Here is a 20,622-nt window from a genome sequence, read left to right as displayed (position 1 = left end):
TTCAGCATATATAACTTTTATATAAACATAAATCCTTCCACTAAATTTTTCAAAGATCGGCCATATTTAACCTTATCCCCCCTTAAAGCATCCTTCATAAAATCAACATGGGTATCTAATCAGTTAATAAATAGTACGGTTCCTATATAAAATACTTCCAAAAAACATCTCCAAACTTGGCAACAGTGAACAACTAAAATAAAAAATATGTTTGCTGATGGATTTCACACATATCTCTCCAGGTTACTTAAACGTTATATATGTTATTATAAAGGCATCAGCTTCTGCTTTCTAAATTATTGGAGAAAGTTAAAATCGGTTCAGATTTAACTAAGTTACTGTGTTTTAAGTGCCTAAAGGTACGAAAAATCGGTTTTTACCCGTAACTCAAGATTTTAGAGGTGTTTGACAAATTTTAAAAACATTCTTGTTCTACTCGGATCCGCGTTTCAGAAAAATTGTATCAGTTCCCAGGTATTTATTTTTGTCGCACATTATAATGTGCAGACTATTCTGTTTAGTTTCTAAATGAAATTCAGACGATTCTGATACGCAATTGAAAACGCCTCTGAAACACCTTTGACATGATATCAAAAAATTTAACTAGTAAAACTAGTTAACTAGGCCCAGTAACTATAGGCCAACCATATAATACCCTAAACCTGTTACAAAAATAAAATGTGATTTAGTTTTCATAATAAAGCATTTAAGTTGAATTGTACCTTGCCTCAGATATACTTAAGCCATTTATTGTTTAATAAAATTGTGGACATTAAGTCAAATTTTGAAGGGGGCTTTGTATAGGGGCTATGATCAAATGAGACCCTATAATTATGGAATTCATGAGGGTCATCAAGAACTTGGTTTTGCAGCTTTTTGTCGAGATACGAGTATATTAAACATAATTATGAACTTAAAAGCCCTATTCGTCGGGTTCAGTTGTATGGGGGCTAGGTGAAATAATGGACCGATGTTAACCATTTTCAATAGGCTTCGTCTCCGGTAGCATAGAAGATCATGTGACAAATTTCATTAAATTATCTTCAACGCACTGTAAAAGTGATAAACTAAACCATAAATGACCGGCACTATGAATTTCTTCTTTACATATTTATTAATGAACAACATAAAAATATATACATAAATGCCTTTGAAATGAAAAACCAAGTATATGTAAGTAATATGTTCAAATGTGCATATGTATATGTACATATACGTATATGTATGTTGATTTCAGCTTGGTGTTGTAATAGAATGATCTTAAAGAATCCTTGACACAGCCGCATAAATAACAGGTACAGCAGGGATCATGACTATCTAAAATACATAGAGCAAGTGCAAGGAGTACTCTTGAAAACTACTTTAGCGTAGCGTAATTCATGTTATGCACCTGTTATATTATCGTTAACATCACACACATTTTCCAATTCTCATACAATACATACATAGGCCCACATATTTCTAGTAACGTTGTAAAACAACTCAATATTTAAAGGATAATACAAGACTGACATAATCCAAAATTCGTGTATTTTAAACTGAGGGCTGCTGAACATGAGTCATACTTGGAGTTTGGGGTTCGGGAAGTAAATACAATTTTTAAATATGGATACTTCAAGATTGACATAATCTAAAATTCGTGTATTTTAAACTGAGGGCTACAGAACATGAGTCATATTAAAAGTTTGGGGTTCAAAAAATTCCCGTCAGGGATTTCCCGGGAATTCTCGGGAACATTTTTTTGGGAATTCCCTTGACACTTTTTAATCATTCCCGGGAAAAACGGTAAATTTTAAATTTACGTATTTTTAACATATTTTGAAATATCTAGCGATTTTATAATTCACTAGCTATACCCAGTGTGCTTTGCTACCCTCATCGTAATGGAATATAATAAATATTATTATTGTAAATGTATATACATACATACGTATACATATCTGCAATATCAAAAAGTCCCCTTTTATATAAGTTTGATTTTATGATTATATTCTCAATATTAGAGACAATAAAAAAAACAGTTGAAGAACGAAAAAGTACCAGACAGGTCCTTTTTGTAGATTTTAATTAAAACAGGATGATGCATGTTTGATTTTCAACCTGAAATTCCTCGCATACAGATTTTTATACCATCAGGAAGCTGCGTGTTCACTTTTATGTTTTAGGTTCAATATTATAGAAAATTCGAAAAGTATTTTTAAATTTTCGTTCAATCAGTATACTGCGTGTTTAACTTTATTATTTTTCTCAGAATCATTTTCTGAGTCGATTTAGCTATGTCCGTCAGTCTGTCCGTCCGTCCATGTAAATGATATTCTATTGTACCAGGGACGAAGCCTATTGAAAATGGTTAAGATCGGTCCATTATTTCACCTAGCCCCCATACAACTCAACCCCCGAATTTCTTACTTTTTTTTATTTATTTTAGAAAACTCAGAAAGTATAAAAAAGTACCAAATACCTCTTTTATTTAATTTCATGTTCCTAAATTCAATATTATAGAAAATTTAAAGAGTACCAGTTAAAGAACGAAAAATTACCAGAAAATACTCCAGTTTAAATTTTCATTCCTGCTTGTTAGTTCCTGAGTGCTTAGTTTTATGTTTTTAGGTTTGTTATATTAGAAAATTCAAATAGTACCAGTTGAAGAACGAAAAAGTACCAAAAAGTCCCCATTTATAGATTTGCTCCGGGCATGTTTTTAGGTTTAATTTAATAGTAAACTCAAAAAAGTGCCAGTCGAAGTACGATAAAGTACTTATAAGTCCCCTTTCATAGATTCTCATTTACTCCAGGCTCTACACAGAGGGAAAAATAATAAACGACTGGTACCAAATTAACGCCAAATTTTTCACTATTGGCAACGCATTTTGAGTTTACCACGTTTATTAATTTTTAGACAACGGATGTGCATAAAGTTTAGATTGACAACGAATTGTTGCAATGTTGACAAAGTTGCGTGGCCTACAGTACATGTTGTTGTATGTATGTATGTATGTATGTATGTATGTATGTATGTATGTATGTATGTATGTATGTATGTATGTATGTATGTATGTATGTATGTATGTATGTATGTATGTATGTATGTATGTATGTATGTATGTATGTATGTAATGTATGTATGTATGTATGTATGTATGTATGTATGTATGTATGTATGTATGTATGTATGTATGTATGTATGTATGTATGTATGTATGTATGTATGTATGTATGTATGTATGTATGTATGTATGTATGTATGTATGTATGTATGTATGTATGTATGTATGTATGTATGTATGTATGTATGTATGTATGTATGTATGTATGTATGTAGTATGTATGTATGTATGTATGTATGTATGTATGTATGTATGTATGTATGTATGTATGTATGTATGTATGTATGTATGTATGTATGTATGTATGTATGTATGTATGTATGTATGTATGTATGTATGTATGTATGTATGTATGTATGTATGTATGTATGTATGTATGTATGTATGTATGTATGTATGTATGTATGTATGTATGTATGTATGTATGTATGTATGTATGTATGTATGTATGTATGTATGTATGTATGTATGTATGTATGTATGTATGTATGTATGTATGTATGTATGTATGTATGTATGTATATACTTGACAACGCATGTTATTGAAAAATTTGGTGTTAATTTGGTACCAGGCGTGCTTATTATTTTTCCCTCTGTGTACTTGCATAATTTTATGTTTCTAGGTTAAATTTTATAGAAAACTCAAAAAGTACCGGTCGAAGTCCCCTTTTATAGATTTACTCCGGGCTCTACTTGCTTAATTTCATGTTTCTAGGTTTAATTTAAAGAAAACTCAAAAAAGTACCGAAAAGTCCCTTTATAATATCATTGAAAACTCAAAAAGTAACCGTTGTAAAATGAACAAGTTAGAGTGCTATATTCGGCTGTGCCGAATATAGCCATTTAACCCATTTAACTATCTAATTTTTAGATAACTTGGCAAAATTGTTGTTTCCATATTGATATGCATATGTCAATCTAATTTTAATTAAGTCCAGAAATTTTTTCGGAAACATTTTAATGTAATGATTTATCTATACACAGAACATATTTATGTCGAATTTTATCCGGTTATAATAAATTAATAACGAATTAAGTGGTATTAAGTGATTTTCAAAAGTAAACTTTATATGGTAGCTTAGACAACTTATGGACCGATCCGGAAAAAAAAATTCCGTAGAATGATTTATATGCTCACAAAACATACTCAAGTCGTACTTTATCCCGATAGCTTTATTATTCAAAGAAATATATGCGTTTAAGTGATTTTCCTAAGTGGACCTTATATGGGAGCCTATCCGGAAAAAATTTCGTTGAGTGTTTCATATTATATTTGCATGTACAGAATTTTGTGTTGATACCTATATATTTGAGTGAATTATTAACGATAAACCAATTTCCGGAAATATATACCTTTGTATGGGGGCTATTGGAAATATTTAATCGATTGTAAAGATTTAGAACATAGTTGATCCCTGCTTTGAAAAAATAATGTGTGCCAACAAAATTCATCAAAATATCTTTGGTAGTTTCTGAGAAAACTTGTTAAGAATAAGAAAAAAACGTAATTTTTTTCGAGGTAGTTTGAAATTTTTACTCATAACTTTTTACGTTGTAAACCGATTTTGCTGATTTTCAATACCAAACTGCTTGGGATAATAATAAAAATTTGGGTGAATTTGGTTGATTTCTTTAGCTTAGTTTTAACGTGAGCTTGATTTAGGCGGACAGACAGACGGAACGACGGACAGACGGACATATCTAAATCGACTCAGAATTTCATAAGGACCCAGAATATATATATTTTGTTGGGTCTTAAATGAATATTTCTTGGTGTTACACACGGAACGACAATCTTATATATACCCTCTATCACCACTGATGGTGGTGAAGGGTATAAAAAGATTTTCTGATGGAGGCTATATAGGGTCAATTATGAACCGATCCTAACAAAATTTGGTGGAAGGATTTTTGTTGAAATACACTTGTTTATAAGGGAATTAATGACGTTCAAGTTCATCTAATTATCTTCAAAATTGCGACCTGTAGTTTGACTACAAGGTTTACATGGACAGTCAGACGGACATGGCTTAATCCACTCAGAAAATGATTCTGAGCGAATTTTTCTCCATTCCCGTTTCCCGGGAAATAGAAAAGTCTGGAAGAAACTCTAGTCATACTAAATATCAATTAGATCAATAAACATAAATATCTAATTTTAGATGATTTGTTTAAAATTTATAAAAAAAATTAAGTGGTAAAATCACTCAAAAGCATTTTAGAAATTACTTCCGGAGACTATTTTCGCCAAATTGACTTAAAATGGATTTTTATTAAGTGGAAAGTATTAATTAATTAATAGCAAATAAATCCGAAATGTATTGTATAATAAAAATATCCTACTTAAAATATGCTAAAAAATATCCTACTTTAAAGTCCCGTATGCTTTCAATATCATTTGTAAATAATACTGCTTTCTGATGGTTATCGTCAAAACCACAACATTTTTAGCCCTGTATCAGTATCTAATTTCCTAACGACGCACATTTTTTTAATGACTTCGACAAAATTTATCAAAAGGCAAGTGTGGAAGTTGGTGAGATCTTTGTGTTAAAGAAAGAAATCATAAAAAGAAACTACCTGTATTTCGTTATTTATTTATGAATTAGCATGAGCAAATTTTGGTAGACTCCTGATACTTGTTTTTTGTATTGTACGTCAGAAATTAATTATCTTAACCCTCAAATCTAATGCAGAGTCTATTGGTCTGCAAACCGTAACTACAGTTAAACTTTAGAAATCACAATTATTTAGCATACATTCATGCTTTTATAAATAATGTTGCTACATGTATCACTAGAGTGCTCATGGGGATTTATGGTCAATAGATAAGGCTATTAAACGGTAAAAAAATTAGATCAATATTTCCTTAAAGGGTTAATCTACCTTTTTCACTCTATTTTAAATATCGGACTATATACGATAAATTCCAGTCATTTTTGGTAAATATGGCCGACAAATAAATATTATTTCGATATGGTACACTAAAAATTCCCAAATACATATTGCAAAATTTGACCTTTGAACTCCACAGTTTATGGGTTTAGAATGTCCGATTTTAATAAAACTTCGGATATATATTTTATATTATCTGGACTGTCAGACAACATTTTTTTTCCTTCATACATCAGTGTGATTTTACTCATCAAATTTACTGAGCAGGACTGAGGAGAGGTAGGGTGAATTATGGACCGTTTTCGGTAGGATGATTTACGTTCCAATAAAATTTTCTTAGGCTTTGGCTTGTAATTTCAAATTCATCTCTATACTTTTAAGCTAGTAATGAAAGTTAAAGTAATTATCTGAAGGGGACCTGATATGGGGGCAGGGTCAATTATGGACCGATCCACATAAAATTTGGTAGAGAGGATTTTGCTCGTAATAGACTTACTTATGTCAAATTAATCGTATTTTGAAGCCAGTTTTGTGGTTTAACTCCCTATTTGCAAGCGAGCGTGAAAGTACTTGCCTCCAATGACATCACCGTGTTAAAATAATGACTTAAAATGCTGATGATGAACTAGTGAAAAGAGCTTTTATTAGTTGTTTAACTCATTACTTTCCATTGTAAGTTTTTCCTGGGATTTTAATACTTTTTTTAGTTTTTAAATACAACAGTAGATAATTAATTAATCTTCTAAAAATTGTTGATACAATCTACATAAATACATACATACTTACTTCAGTTAAATATTTTTAAAAGAAAGTGAACGTTTCTATGCTACCATACCTTTTTAGGGTTGCTTCGTCTGTCTTTTAATAAGGTAAAAAATCGTTATAAATCAAAATATAAAGAATGAATTGATTCTGTCTCATTGTGAACACTCAATCTTGAGCCACACACAGTGTTGATTTTCGTTTGCTACCTGAGTTTAATCCGCTTATCAAATTTCTGTTATCCAAAACATGCGAAAGGGTTTTGTCAGCATTATAGTTGCGATGCTGTTGTGATTTTAGAACAATAAAGGTTTTTTATGTATACATATATAAATACATTAGGATGGCCCCGTTTGTATGGAGGAAAATAAGGTGTCAATGTTCCCAACTAAAATGAAAGTTTAATTGATTTTAAGATGCCGGGTCTCAACATTTCTGTTATGACGTCATATTTGGTGAGCTGGATCAAAGAATTAAAAGGCTCTTTTTTGAGGTTTTTATGATTTATTTTACATTTTAACACAGATGAATTTAATATAATCTGTTGAAATTAATACATAACAATCCTTAATAAAATTTACCGAAACGGTTTTTTCCGTTTGTAAAAATTCAATCTACTTCGAATTTTATTTGAATTTATCGAAGCCTATGTACGCTACCAAAACATTGCAAAATAATGTAAACAACAACATACAAACCATTATTAACAAAGCAAGCGTAACAAACAAGTATATGTTCAGGATAAATTGTGTTAGTATTTTAGTTAAACTGATAAATTTGATTTATAAAAGAATGAAACTATAAAGTGTTATATACCAATGTATACCAATGTTAAGTACGTTAGATAAATACGCTAGCAAAATACCGGGGCAAAAATAGGCTTTAAAATATTTAAATAAAATACAAAACATATCGAATTTCGAAAAAGTGAAAAAAAACCGTTTCGGTGAAATTATATGAGGTTTATAATGTAATAATTTCAATTAATTACATTAAATAATTCTATGTAAACATTTTAAAAATCTAAAAATTATTCGAAAAATTACAACATTTGCAATAACTTAGGAATCATTAAAATCGTCTCCCAAAGACTTTTATGTGATACCAAATTTGTAGGACATAAAATATTAATTTAGATTCTAAATTTTAGAATCTTTTAAGCTAAAATACTACCGGAATACCTTATTGTAAATACTGTCCAAAAACTAAATTTTACTTCAAGTTGGTGAAACAACTTCCCGCACCGAAAGCAATTTATAAAATGCTTTTGTTTATTATTTTTACTAAAATTATTTTAATAATTTTCCAGTATCTTTATATATTTTTTTTAATTTTAGAGGAAAACCTATACAATACGCGGTACCATTTAAAAGTTTTTGTAAAGCCTCGGCCAACGCTTTGTCAACGGTATAAGTAATATAAACAATCGTGTACGTAATATCGTTATCTATATCTATATATACATATATAAAATTCTAACGTTACTGACTGACTGATTGATTCATCATAGCACAACCTAAATGGTTGAAGTTAAAGAGCTGAAATCTGGACAGAAGGTTGGCCTCCCACCAAATAGATCCACGACGGGGTTTTTGGAAATTAGAATTTTTAGGGGGTAAAAAAGGGTAAAAACGGGTAAATTCGGTAACCTCATATCTCCTAAACTATAAAAGATTATTCCCTTTAGGGAATAAACGGGTAAAAACTGTATTTTGGTACTTTTTTTGCACCCCATATATCTTTTAAACCAGAGAACATTCAAAATATATATTTGATTCCTTCATAACTTGACGAAAAAATAAAAATATTAATTTAGTACTTTTTGGATATTCGGACATTTAAGGGGTGAAAATTGTACCTATTTTTGGTACTTTTTTCATAAAACATTGTTTTTGGTTTATTAACTTATACATATGAATACATAATAACGGGCTCCCAATATGATGTTGCAACTTTTTGGAACAGAATTTTTATTTCGTTAGTGGGGAGGAAAAAAGTACCAAAAGAGGTAAAAACAGGAAATTTGATTTTATTCAAACACTATGATCCAATTTATATAAAATTTTTAGATCTAGAAACACTAAATATGCTAATGGGGTGTTATTTGGAACACCGATACCAAGTGATATTTTTTGGTACTTTTTCATTTTCCAGCTGGTACTTTTTGAGTTTTCTATGATATTGAAATCGAAACATGAAATTAATAATAAAGGGGCTTTTCGGTACTTTTTCGTTATACAAAGGTACTTTTTTGAGTTTTCTTTAAAATTAAACCTAGAAACATGTAGAGCCCGGAGTAAATGAGAATCTATAAAAAGGGACTGTTTGGTACTTTTTCCTTCTTCAAAGGGAACTTTTTGAATTATCTATAATATTAAACCTAGAAACATGAAATTAAGCATGTAGAGCCCGGATTATAAAAAGGGACTGTTTGGTTCTTCAAAAGGTACATTTTGAGTTTTTGTATAATATTGAACCTAGAAACGTGAAATTAAGCATGTAGAGCCCGAATTAAGTGAGGACCTATAAAAGGGACCTTTTTGGTACTTTTTCGATCTTCAAAAGGTACTTTTTAAGTTTAATATTAAATTGAACCTATAAACATGAAATTATGCACGTAGAGCCCGGAGTAAATGAGAATCTAAGTATAAAAGGGCACACTGGTACTCGCTATTTGGCTGGTACTTTTTGAGTTTTCTACAAAATTTGAACCCAGAAACATGAAATTAAGCACATAGAGCCTGGAGTAAATGAGAATCTATAAAAGGGGACTTTTTGGAACTTTATCGTACTTCGACTGGTACTTTTTGAGTTTTCTATAAAATTAAACCTAAAAACATAACAAGTAAGAGTGTTATATTCGGCCATGCCGAATCTTATATACCCACCATCAAACCTCGTTTGACTCGAATGAAACTTACTTATGTCGAATTTCATCTATATACTCGTATTTTTTAGGCCAGTTATAAGCGTAAAAGTAATTTTCTGAAGGGGTAGGGTCAATTATGGGTCGATCCTCATAAAATTTGGTAGACAGAATTTGGTTAGTATGAAACTTACTTATGTCGAATTTCATCGCTATATTCGTATTTTTAAACAAGTTATGGCTGTTAAAGCTGCTTTTCGAGGGGCCACTTGTATGAGGGCTATCCGAAAACGTGGACCTATATTGCCCATTTTCAATACCAAACAAACCTTACCTATAAGAAATATTTATGTGAAATTTCAACCCTCTAGCTCTTTCCATTGGGACTCTATCGTGCTTTCAACAGACAGACGGACAGACATGGCTAGATCGTCTTAGAATTTAATGAGGACCCAGAATATATATACTTTTGTGGGTCTATGACCAATATTTCGATGTGTTACAAACGGAATGACAAAATCAATATACCCCCCATCTTTTTTGATGGTGGGTATAAAAATAAACATGTAGAGCCCGGAGTAAATTATAATCTATAAAAGGGGACCTTTTAGTACGTTTTCGTTCTTCGACTGGTACTTTTTGAATTTGTTATAATACTGAACCTAGAAACATGAAATTTATCATGTACCGTCCGGATTAAGTGATAAACTATAAAAGGGACTTTTTGGCACTTGTTCGTTCTTCAAAAGGTACTTTTTGAATTTTCTATAATATTGAACCTAGAAACAGAAATTAAGCATGTAGGGCCCTGAGTAAGTGATAAAATATAAAAGGAGAATTTTTGGTACTTTTTGAATTTTCTATAATATTGAACCTATAGACATGAAATTAAACATGTAGAGCCCGGAGAAAGTAAGAACATATAAAGCGGGACTTCTTGGTACTTTTTCGTTCTTCAACTGGTACTATTTGAATTTTCTATTATAATGAACCTAAAAACATAAAACTAAGCAAACAGGGACTTGAGTGAATGAAAATTTAAACTGAAGTATTTTCTGGTACTTTTCGTTCTTTAACTTTTTGAATTTTCTATAATATTGTACCTAGAAACATGAAATTAAGCATGTAGAGCCCGGAGTAAATGAGAACCTATAAAAGGGGATTTTTGGTGCTTTTTCGTTCTTCAATAGGTACTTTTTGAATTTTCTATAATATTGAACCTAGAAACATTGAAACTATTGAACTTAGAAACACAAAAATAAATAAAAGATGTATTTTGGTATGTTTTCGTACTTCAACTGATACCTTTTGATATTTGTAAAATATTGAATATATAAACATTGAACGAAAATTTATAAAAAGAGGCTTTCTGGTACTTTTTGTTCTTTTTGTATTACTTTTTGAATTTTCTATATTATTGAACCTTAAAACATAAAATTGGAAACACAGTTTCCTGAATGTATACAAATCTGTATGATAATTCACTTGAAAACATTACCACACAATAAAATTCAGAATATAAATAAATCGGAGGATCGGATTATTTTTGACCCTCGCCTCCATATAAACCCTCATTCGCACATATTCATTGTTTGAATGGAAATCAGAAATTAAATATATTTGTACTATTTAAAGATGTTCTTTAGGCTTTATAATTCTTGTCATTCTCGAGATCGTGGTTCCGTTAAATTGGCACATAAAGCGGAAGCTCTGTTATCAAGAACCTACTTATATATTTGTTGTCAAAAACTTAAGTTCTGAATATCTATAAATATGTACTTAAATGCGATAAAAGAAAATTAAAATCCTTGCCTTGATTATGTCAAATTTTGACATATAAGCCTGTATTTATGACTGTTTTAATCTTTAGCCGACAGATTAGACATTCGAAAATATGTATATAAAAATTAATTTTTTTTTACAAACTTTCGAAATTTCGGAATCAGCGTTAGTCCTTTGCAAAAGTGTAATAGGTTGCCATTTAATTTTTTAATGAGCATCTTAGGAATCACTAAAAACATTGAATAAATTGGCTCATATATATTTATGTATATTTATATGTACATACTTGAATTGATATTTACACATACAGTATCTATGAATTTTAGAGTTTATTGATGAGAATATGTATTTATGTAGAAATATTCACACATACTAAATATGTACATACATATTATTCATTACAATAAAGGAAATGCCATATTATTTTATATTATCACAACGGGACGAAAGAATAAATATTTCCGATATAGTCAACATTTGAGAAACAAACATTGTATAATTTACATACATACGAGAATGAATATGAATAGGAATGTATAACTACATACATACATGTGTATTTATGTACATATAAACACGTGTAAATAAACAAATCAGTATGATGTATAAATTGAATATCAAACTGATTCTGTTCATACACCAGTATACACATAGATATGCACATACAAAATGTATACAACCTTTGCCAGCAAAGTGCCCGTTTATGATTTTACGCATTTAAATACTGAACTCATCTGTGGTATTCAACACAAATTAGTTTAATTTAGTTTTCACGCCTATTTTAAGCATCCCTTAAATGTCCAATTTTTCTAATATAATAACTAACGTACACACAACATTTTTACTGCACACGCCCACATCATTAAACAAATACTGCACAACAAATGGTGGCGTATGGCAACGACAAACACGCGTCTCATCCGTATGACACGTGTTCCGGCGACATTCTGCATCATAAATTGCTTGCATATTTCTCACAATTTCGGAACTCATTTAAATATGTTTTCCATTAACACCTCGTCAGCTAAATAAATTTTACATCAAAATACTTATGTACATATATTCATATACTTACATACATACGTAGATATGTACTTTTTTGAAAGTGGAAACTGAATAAAACATTGTCCACCAGAATTGACTCATTTAAAAGTGTTATGTATGTATGTAAGTTGAATTTAGTTATTTTTAATTGTCCTTTGGCAGAAGTGTGCGTGAGGATTTAAATAAATTCACAGTACACAATAAATATACATCAAGTTGAACCTCCACCTCCCACATGAAAAAATATACAGTAGCCAAACAATTTTACATGCTAGATAAATTGTTCTATTAAAAAACACGCGACAAAGGTCAACAACGTAACAACTTAAACACGTAACCAAATAAAAATTGATGGAAGTTTATTCTGTTTTATACATATTTCATAATTAAAATTTAATAAAGAAAATCCAACATTGTGTCCTTTTACCACTTGACGATAGATAACTCAAACAGCTTGATTTATTTTGCGGATTTGAACTAAACACTGAACAACGCACTTAAACAAAAAATGGGAAAAAATAATATATAGTTAACAAAAATGTCAAAACTTTTAAATGAGAGATGGAAAAGTTCTATTATATAGATAATTTGATATAATTTAAGAAAAATGTTTTGTTGTGTCCTAGTTATGAATTGTATAATATTAAATAAGTGTCGGTTCCAACGATTCTGATAACCCCCAAAAAAGTGTCACCGTAAAATAGTTTAAACAGACATATGTATGTAAATATGTTGGTTAGGCAATAATCATGGTGGGATTTTGAAAAGTAAACTATGGCGAGCATCGAGCTATATTTGATCCTAGCTCCCATATAAGGTTCCTTTCAGAAATTACTTTAACACTCATAAGTGTCTTAAAAGGCCCTAACGTGATGAGATTGAATTAAAAAGCAAAGTATAGCGGACATCGAGCTATATTTGATCATATTCCCCAAATAAAGTCATCTTCAAAAAATTAATTTAATGCCCCTAACTACCTTGAAAATACTTACTCTCTAATCTAGAAAATTTCATAGGAATCGAACTATATTAGGTTCAAGACCTAAATAAGGTCCCCTTTATAAAATGTGTAATGCGCTCATAACGTGCTTCAAAAATATTATAGGATTCAAAATTATAAGTAGATTTAACAAGCGTTACATTTGAAATGTATATTTTTTAAGATTTTACTTTAAACAAGTAAAAAAGTATAGTCGGGCGTGACCGACCATATGGTATCCTACACCAGTTATGTGTATATCTAAAATGTGTATAAATTAATTATGCCGAATTTCATTGAAATACACTTGTTTATAAGTGAATAAATGACGTTCAATCATTGGAGGTGGACTTTGCAATGGGGCTAGGGTTAAATAAGTGCCGCTCATTACGACATATTGCGACCTGTAGTTTGATTACAAGGTTTACATGGACATACAGACAAAACGGAGTCTTAATGGACTCAGAAAATGATTCGGAGCCGATTGGTATACTTAAAGGTAGGTATAGGACCATTAATACTATGCGTTATAAACATCAGAACAAATCCAATATACCTTTCCCACTAAAAGCTTTGGTAGTTGGTTTGTTGGTTGAAATGTTTTGAAACTTTACATGTGTACAATATTTAAATTCCGCAGTGAAATTGGGTTTAAACTTTGTATTAGTACGTTTTGGAAGTCAGCCACAATATCAAATTCAGAAATCGGTTGAAAGCTACCAAACTTATTATTTTTATACCCTCCACTACCATCAGTTTGTCATTCCCAAAAACTTTCGAAGATAATTCGATGAATTCTGTCATACGTTATTTTTTTGCCCTAGGATCAGTTATGTTCAAGGATCAATTATGGACCGATTCTTATAAAATTTAGAAGGTAGATTTTAGTTCCCATAAAACTTCATATCGAGTTTTATAGTCTATATTGGTATTCATAAGCCAATTTTTTGAAGGGGACCTTATATGTAGGGTAGGGTCAATTATGAACCGGTCCTCGTAAAATGTTGTAGAGAGACTTTGGTTCATACAAAACTTGTTGATGTCGAATTTTATCGCTGTACTCGTTTTTTAAGGCATAATGAGAATTAAAGTCAATTTCTGAAGGGGACCTTATTATATGGGGGAAAGAATCAAATATGGTCCGATCCTCATCAAATGAAATAGAAAGATTTATGCTTCTATAAAACTTGTTCCGTCGATTTTCATTGCTAAAGTTGCGTTAAAGTCATTTTCTGAAGGGGGCTTCTATGGGTGGTAGGGTCAGTTGTAGGGAAATGTCAGCCATACTTTAAAGAATAGTTTCTGGGTACATAAAACTAACTTGTGAGAAATTTCAACACATTTACTGACAAATTAATAATTTTATGACGATTTAAACAATATTCCAGGGGTCACTTATATAGGGGCTATGTGAAGGCGTAGACCGATATTACCCATTTTCAATACCAAACATTTCTGATCAATGTAGAATATTTTGGGAAATTTTCATCTTCCGAGGTCCATTCCTCTGGGCTCTATCGTGCCTTCAACAGACGGACATGTCTAGATCGGCTTTGAATTTTACAAAGACCCAGAATATATGTATATACTTTATGGGGCTTGTGAGCGATATTTATATGTGTTACAAACGGAATGACAAAATCAATATACCCCAAATATTTTCTGATGGTGGGTATAAACATTTACATTAGTATAGTTTATGTATATAAATGGAAATCATTCTGAAAATATAAGATCCACTTTGTTATGCCACTTTATCCCATATATATCATTAATATTTAAGGATATTCGGATAAAATCCGAAATTTTTGTTGGGATCAGTAAATAATTGACAATATCTCCATATGGTCCATATGGACTTGATCAAATTTAGCTAAATTTTAATATTAGGCGATTTATTTACATATGTATTTCATAATAAAATGTAACTCAAATATTGAAAATTACATAATATATTTAATTGCGTATTATTTCATTTAAATTGTGTAATTTTCACTCTTAAACTTTTTAGTTTTATTTCGTTGGTAATCATTAAATTTTCTTATTTTATTGGAAGTTATTTCATGTCATTTTACACGACTATCACTTTTAATCAGGTGATATTGTTTTGATATCGTTAGCAAGAAGGTTATTTGTTGTTTTTTTATCATAATTTTGATTCCATTACTTACAATTGACCTTTAATTATCTTTCATTTCTGTATCTGGAAACTTCAACTAATGGGGAAAGAATGGAATTTTACTTTACCTCGGAAATTACCTCCCACAATTAAGAAAAACATTTTAAATATTTTTATTGATTTTTTGTTTTTCTTTTATTTCACATTTAATTTATACAATATATAGATAGATTTACAAACTACATAATATCGAAGACTACAATGTATAGTATTGTATGAAATTAAGTTATTTGCTTCAGTTTTTTATAATTACTTTATATTTTAATTTTATATTTTGTACACTTATCGCACTTAAGAAAAGTGTTGCTTAAAAATATCACAGCTCAAACTGGCGTCAAAATCTTATACTTTAACAGCTTCAGTGCTTTGGTAGACCAACTTGCTTCTTCTCAAATAAAAACAAACAAAAACATTCATAATTTCATCCTGCGTTTCTTTTTAACTAACTCCAACTACATATTTTGTTTTGTGTGTTTGTTTCTTCTTATTATTATTATTTTTTCTCATCGTCTTACTAAGTCTAACTACTACTTTTTTATATATATTTAATAATCTCTAAAATACAACATTTATTGCTTAAAACACGTATGTATGGACATGCACAACATCAATATAGAGTCTACAACATAAATATTATTATTTTTTTTATTTCGTATAATTCAATTTATCACTACAACACACATGTGTATGTAGTACTAGCCATCTCTACAATATGGTTAGTACTCCTATTATCAATATGATTATCATTATAGTTTCCTCCTTACCAACATCTCCCTTCTCTTTCACTCTCAGTATTCCTAACTCTTCTGCATTCATGCTTCTATACCTAATTTCCAACTAAATAAAATAAAACAAAAACAACTACAAACACTTCTCGGCACACATCTATTGCTTATCGGTGATTTTAAATCTATCTGAGACTTAGACTCTAAGAGAGAGAAAGGAGGGGGAAGTAGGGACTGAGTAGGTTTTTGAGAGTTACATTATATGCATATAAGTAATATTATAGTAGGTTTGTGATGCGGCGATTGCTTTTAACAGTCATTGTCAAAATATTGCTTATTAAGTTTACGTTTGATTAAACGAACGAGCTAACGATCGAACAAAAATTAAAAGAAAATCGAACAAAAATTTATATTTAATAGTTGCAGTGATTGTGATTGTTTCATCTGGCGAACCATAAAATCGTCAGTGAGAACAGACATGCCAAATGTATACTGTGCCAGTTAACATGTTGTCTGGAAGATGAAGACTCAGAACCACTTAACGCTAACGTTTCAATGAACGAACTGCGGCTGCTGCGTACTGATGCTTCGCTAATGTGATTATTTTCAAAATCGCGCAAAACAGGTAATTCGAGTTGAGGAATCGTTTCGGTGACAAATAGCCGCTTTGGTTTACATCGTCTTGGTTCCTTGTACGTCTTGCTAATATTCTTATTGTAGCCTATCAAGTGTTCAGATATCTACAAGAATAAAAAAACAAAAGGAAAAGAAAAAGGAAATCATGCATTAGATATACGCAAACATATTTATGTATGTATTAGTGGATTAATATTTTTTCTTTTTTAACATAAATGTACATTAGGGTGGTTTAAAATGGAATGGAAATTTCTAATTTTTAAGTACAAAATTAGTATTTTTTATGTTTTCTATTTATGATTAAATGTCAGTTGAAATATACACTCAATTATTTTTCAAAACAATGTAGGTACTTACTGGTAAAATTTGATTATGAGCTCCACTACAAATTGGCTTAAAAGTTCCAAGCAAAGTTGCTTCCTGAAATTTGTCAAATTGATTTTCCCAATCGTATGACAAGAGACGAGTCTCTAATGTCATACCGGCTAATTCAGGTGGTGACTCTATAACAACTGGATTGGAATTCCTGTCGATCAGAAACAGAAAAAAATAGAAATTTTAAATATAATTACATTGAGAATCATTAAATAATTTAACATTGTTTCATGCATTAGCTAAATAGAAGTAGCCAGAGATGGGGAATAACTTACATGGCCAACTGTTCAATGCCCAGAGAATGCAATACAGTTGGTAAACTCGGCAGTGAATGGCATGTTGTCAGGCTCTTTTGGCGAGGATAATACAGAGTTAACACTGTGCACGATTCCTCTTTCATAGTAAGTCCACCTGAGTTGCAGAAAACACAAAGTAAAAAAAGAAATAATACTTATAGTTAAAAAAGAAGAAATGATGTCAGGATAATGATCGTAATTACTTAAATTGAGCGAACACGTTTAACAACACCTTTTGGCAAATTGTGTTAGACTGTGAATGGAATGTGTGTACCTTTGCCTGTGTGTTCATACATTTAACTTGGCCAATTTAGTACCGGCAAAAACATGCATTTATACATATGTATATTGTACATACATATGTATGTATATCTCGGCAATATAATTTAGAATTTATACATTATGTACCTTGTACAGTTTAAACACAATTTCATTCACATTCTTCCGATGATGTTGTTGTTGTTGTTGTTGTTTAGTTTCGTTTTTATTTTATTTTGTTTTTAGTTTGAGTTTTTACTAAAGAGAAACACTTACCTAGTGTAATTGCCTTTCGTGACGAACTATCATAAATGCACTCCGCAACCAATCTATCGCCAGGCAATGAGCGCACAGGATGAGAAAGACGGCGAAAGTCTTGATAGCTTGAATCTACGTTGCTGTCGTGAGCAATGGGAAAGAGTTCTTCACTTTGTCGAATCTGCAAATGCCATTGAAAGAAAATTTTGTGTTCACATTAGACTTTAGTCAATTAATAATTTAAACGCCAAATCGATTTAACAACATTAAACAAACCAACTTATGTAGTCAACATATTAACCAAACAAAGCAACGACATTGAAGCTCGAAAGCCACAAACATCATTGCCACCACAAACCATTACTGCATTAGCCTGCCACCCTGTACAATATATGTATACGTAAATATGTATGTATATACATATATAAAAGTACCAAAATTGCCGACTGCCTGCAAATTGAGGTAATTATGGTCGAAGGCACTTTTGGAGGGCTTTGATAAGACCACCTTCAACATTCTTGCGAGAGGCCATACTATGTACATGTGTCTAAAAGCTATAAAGGCTTAAATAGTACAAAGAAATGGTAATGTATAACAACAAACTCATTTGTCACAACGGACATACAGACATTATGTGGAAATTTGTCAAACCGACATACTATTGACGGAAAACCAAAAACAAGTGCAATGAAAAGAAACATTACAGTACAAAAATGTAACATTGTTTATTGGACCTTCGGTTGAAAATCAGCTACTAAATCGGATTGGAAGTTTAATTAATACAATCTTATTATATTCATTTAAGCCGTTTTAGCCGAAATTTTTAGTTTACTGAAAAATATTTTAACAACCAAATTTAAAATTTACATGAATGTGGCAATACTACATAAAATATGCACAAAAATTTTGTATGTTTTAAAACATTGTATTCACAAATTAAGTTTAACTTCAGGCTAGTAAACAACTATTCCTATTGTGTGTGTAAATTAATTTTTTGAGTTTGTTTTAGGGGTTCTTACCTGACGTAATTTGACTTCCTTGCCAATTTGATGAGTGCGCATCATTACTGCAAAAATATTTATGCCCTGGGGCGGGAAAGCCGATCCAGTACAATCTTCCATGCAGTGACCCTGCGAAATAACACGCTCCTGACCTGGTGGAATGATATGACGCCAATTGGGATCCATACCTTAATTACGCGTATGAAAAGCAAACAAAGGAAAACAAAACGAACGAAAGGCATAATTAGTGAAAACTCTAATTTGATTGACCACACAGGATAAATGTTCTGTTTATCTGCAAGTTGTTTTACTGTTTTGCATTTTTGAAAATGCACACATTGTGTGTTCGTATTCATATACAAACATACTTACCAATTGATAGTACACCTGCATCATGCGGTCTCAAATCCGGAGTGAATATAATTTTCAAACCTGAACTATCGGTCATACGACGTGCTTGGTATGGCTCAAATTCGGCATTTAGATTGCTGTAATGGGTTTCCATCATATAGTATTTATTATGTTTAGATTCCAAAGGAAATCCAGCCTCTGGTGGAAATACGAATCCCTAAAACAGATAAAACAATGATTGAAAATGCCAAAAACCATGCGCTTTTATGTATTAAAATTACCTCTGAACCCCTTGTCCATGAGGCAACAATAGCATTGCATGCCACGTGCAAACTTTTAACACCCAAACACATTTGTCCGGCACCACGTGATAGTTGTTCTAGATCTACACTATTCCCCTGACATTCATACAACGTCATTTGTTGCAAATAGTGATAACTCCATGAGGAATCAAAAATCGGTTCATACTAAAAAATATTTAGAATAACATATTTCAATAAAAAATATTTTTTTTTTTGCATTTTTATAAAAAATTACTTTAATTATATGATGTTTCCTTTCCAATTTGTCTAATTTAAACATTTTACACCAAAATTGAGAGTCATCGCCGTATGGCAATTCAACTTCCTGATTTCGGAGCTCCAAAATTCTTGCAGATCCATCAGAAAATGATAAGTCCAAAGGGGATTTTTGTAGCAGCAACAGAGATCTATAAGGACGCCAAGCTTCCTCTGGATTTGGCAATGCTGTTGGCGTAACAGATCCCCTTGGTGGATCTTCATCATAGTACATGAACATTATGCGCATTGTATTATTCTAAAATTTAAACATAATTTAATTTAGGATTACTGCATTTATCAAACGCTATTTGAACTTACATTTATTGCAATATCATGTTTATTATCACAAGTATCAAGTTTTCTGCGAAATCTCAATACCGTGTGAGTGCCGTTTTCATAACCCTTAATTAGTATATAGTCTTGAGAGGGGTCTATTTGTGGTTCTGCTGAACCAGATTCGTCAACATAACGATCCTAAAGATACAAAATGTATTAGTTATTTAAAACAAAGATTTCGAACATCGCGTGAATATACATACCTGAAAGAA

General features: G+C 31.0%; 1 protein-coding gene across 1 annotated transcript; it reads right to left on the bottom strand.

The window, feature by feature from the left end:
- Positions 1–16,779: 16,779 nt before the first annotated feature.
- On the bottom strand, positions 16,780–20,548 carry LOC119603302 (MOXD1 homolog 2-like; the record flags this gene model as incomplete). Its single annotated transcript, XM_037955302.1, has 9 exons — positions 16,780–17,079; positions 17,333–17,501; positions 17,626–17,761; positions 18,181–18,343; positions 19,182–19,351; positions 19,536–19,731; positions 19,796–19,981; positions 20,052–20,330; positions 20,393–20,548. Coding segments are annotated over 9 exons (1,755 nt in total), but the record flags the coding sequence as incomplete, so codon positions are not given.
- Positions 20,549–20,622: the final 74 nt, after the last annotated feature.

Source organism: Lucilia sericata, unplaced genomic scaffold, assembly GCF_015586225.1.
Source record: "Lucilia sericata isolate MDLA Ls3-8-SP2 unplaced genomic scaffold, ASM1558622v1 Contig000291F_arrow, whole genome shotgun sequence".
In the NCBI taxonomy this organism is placed as follows: Eukaryota; Metazoa; Arthropoda; class Insecta; order Diptera; family Calliphoridae; genus Lucilia; species Lucilia sericata.
This window is presented reverse-complemented; position numbering and strand designations above follow the sequence as displayed.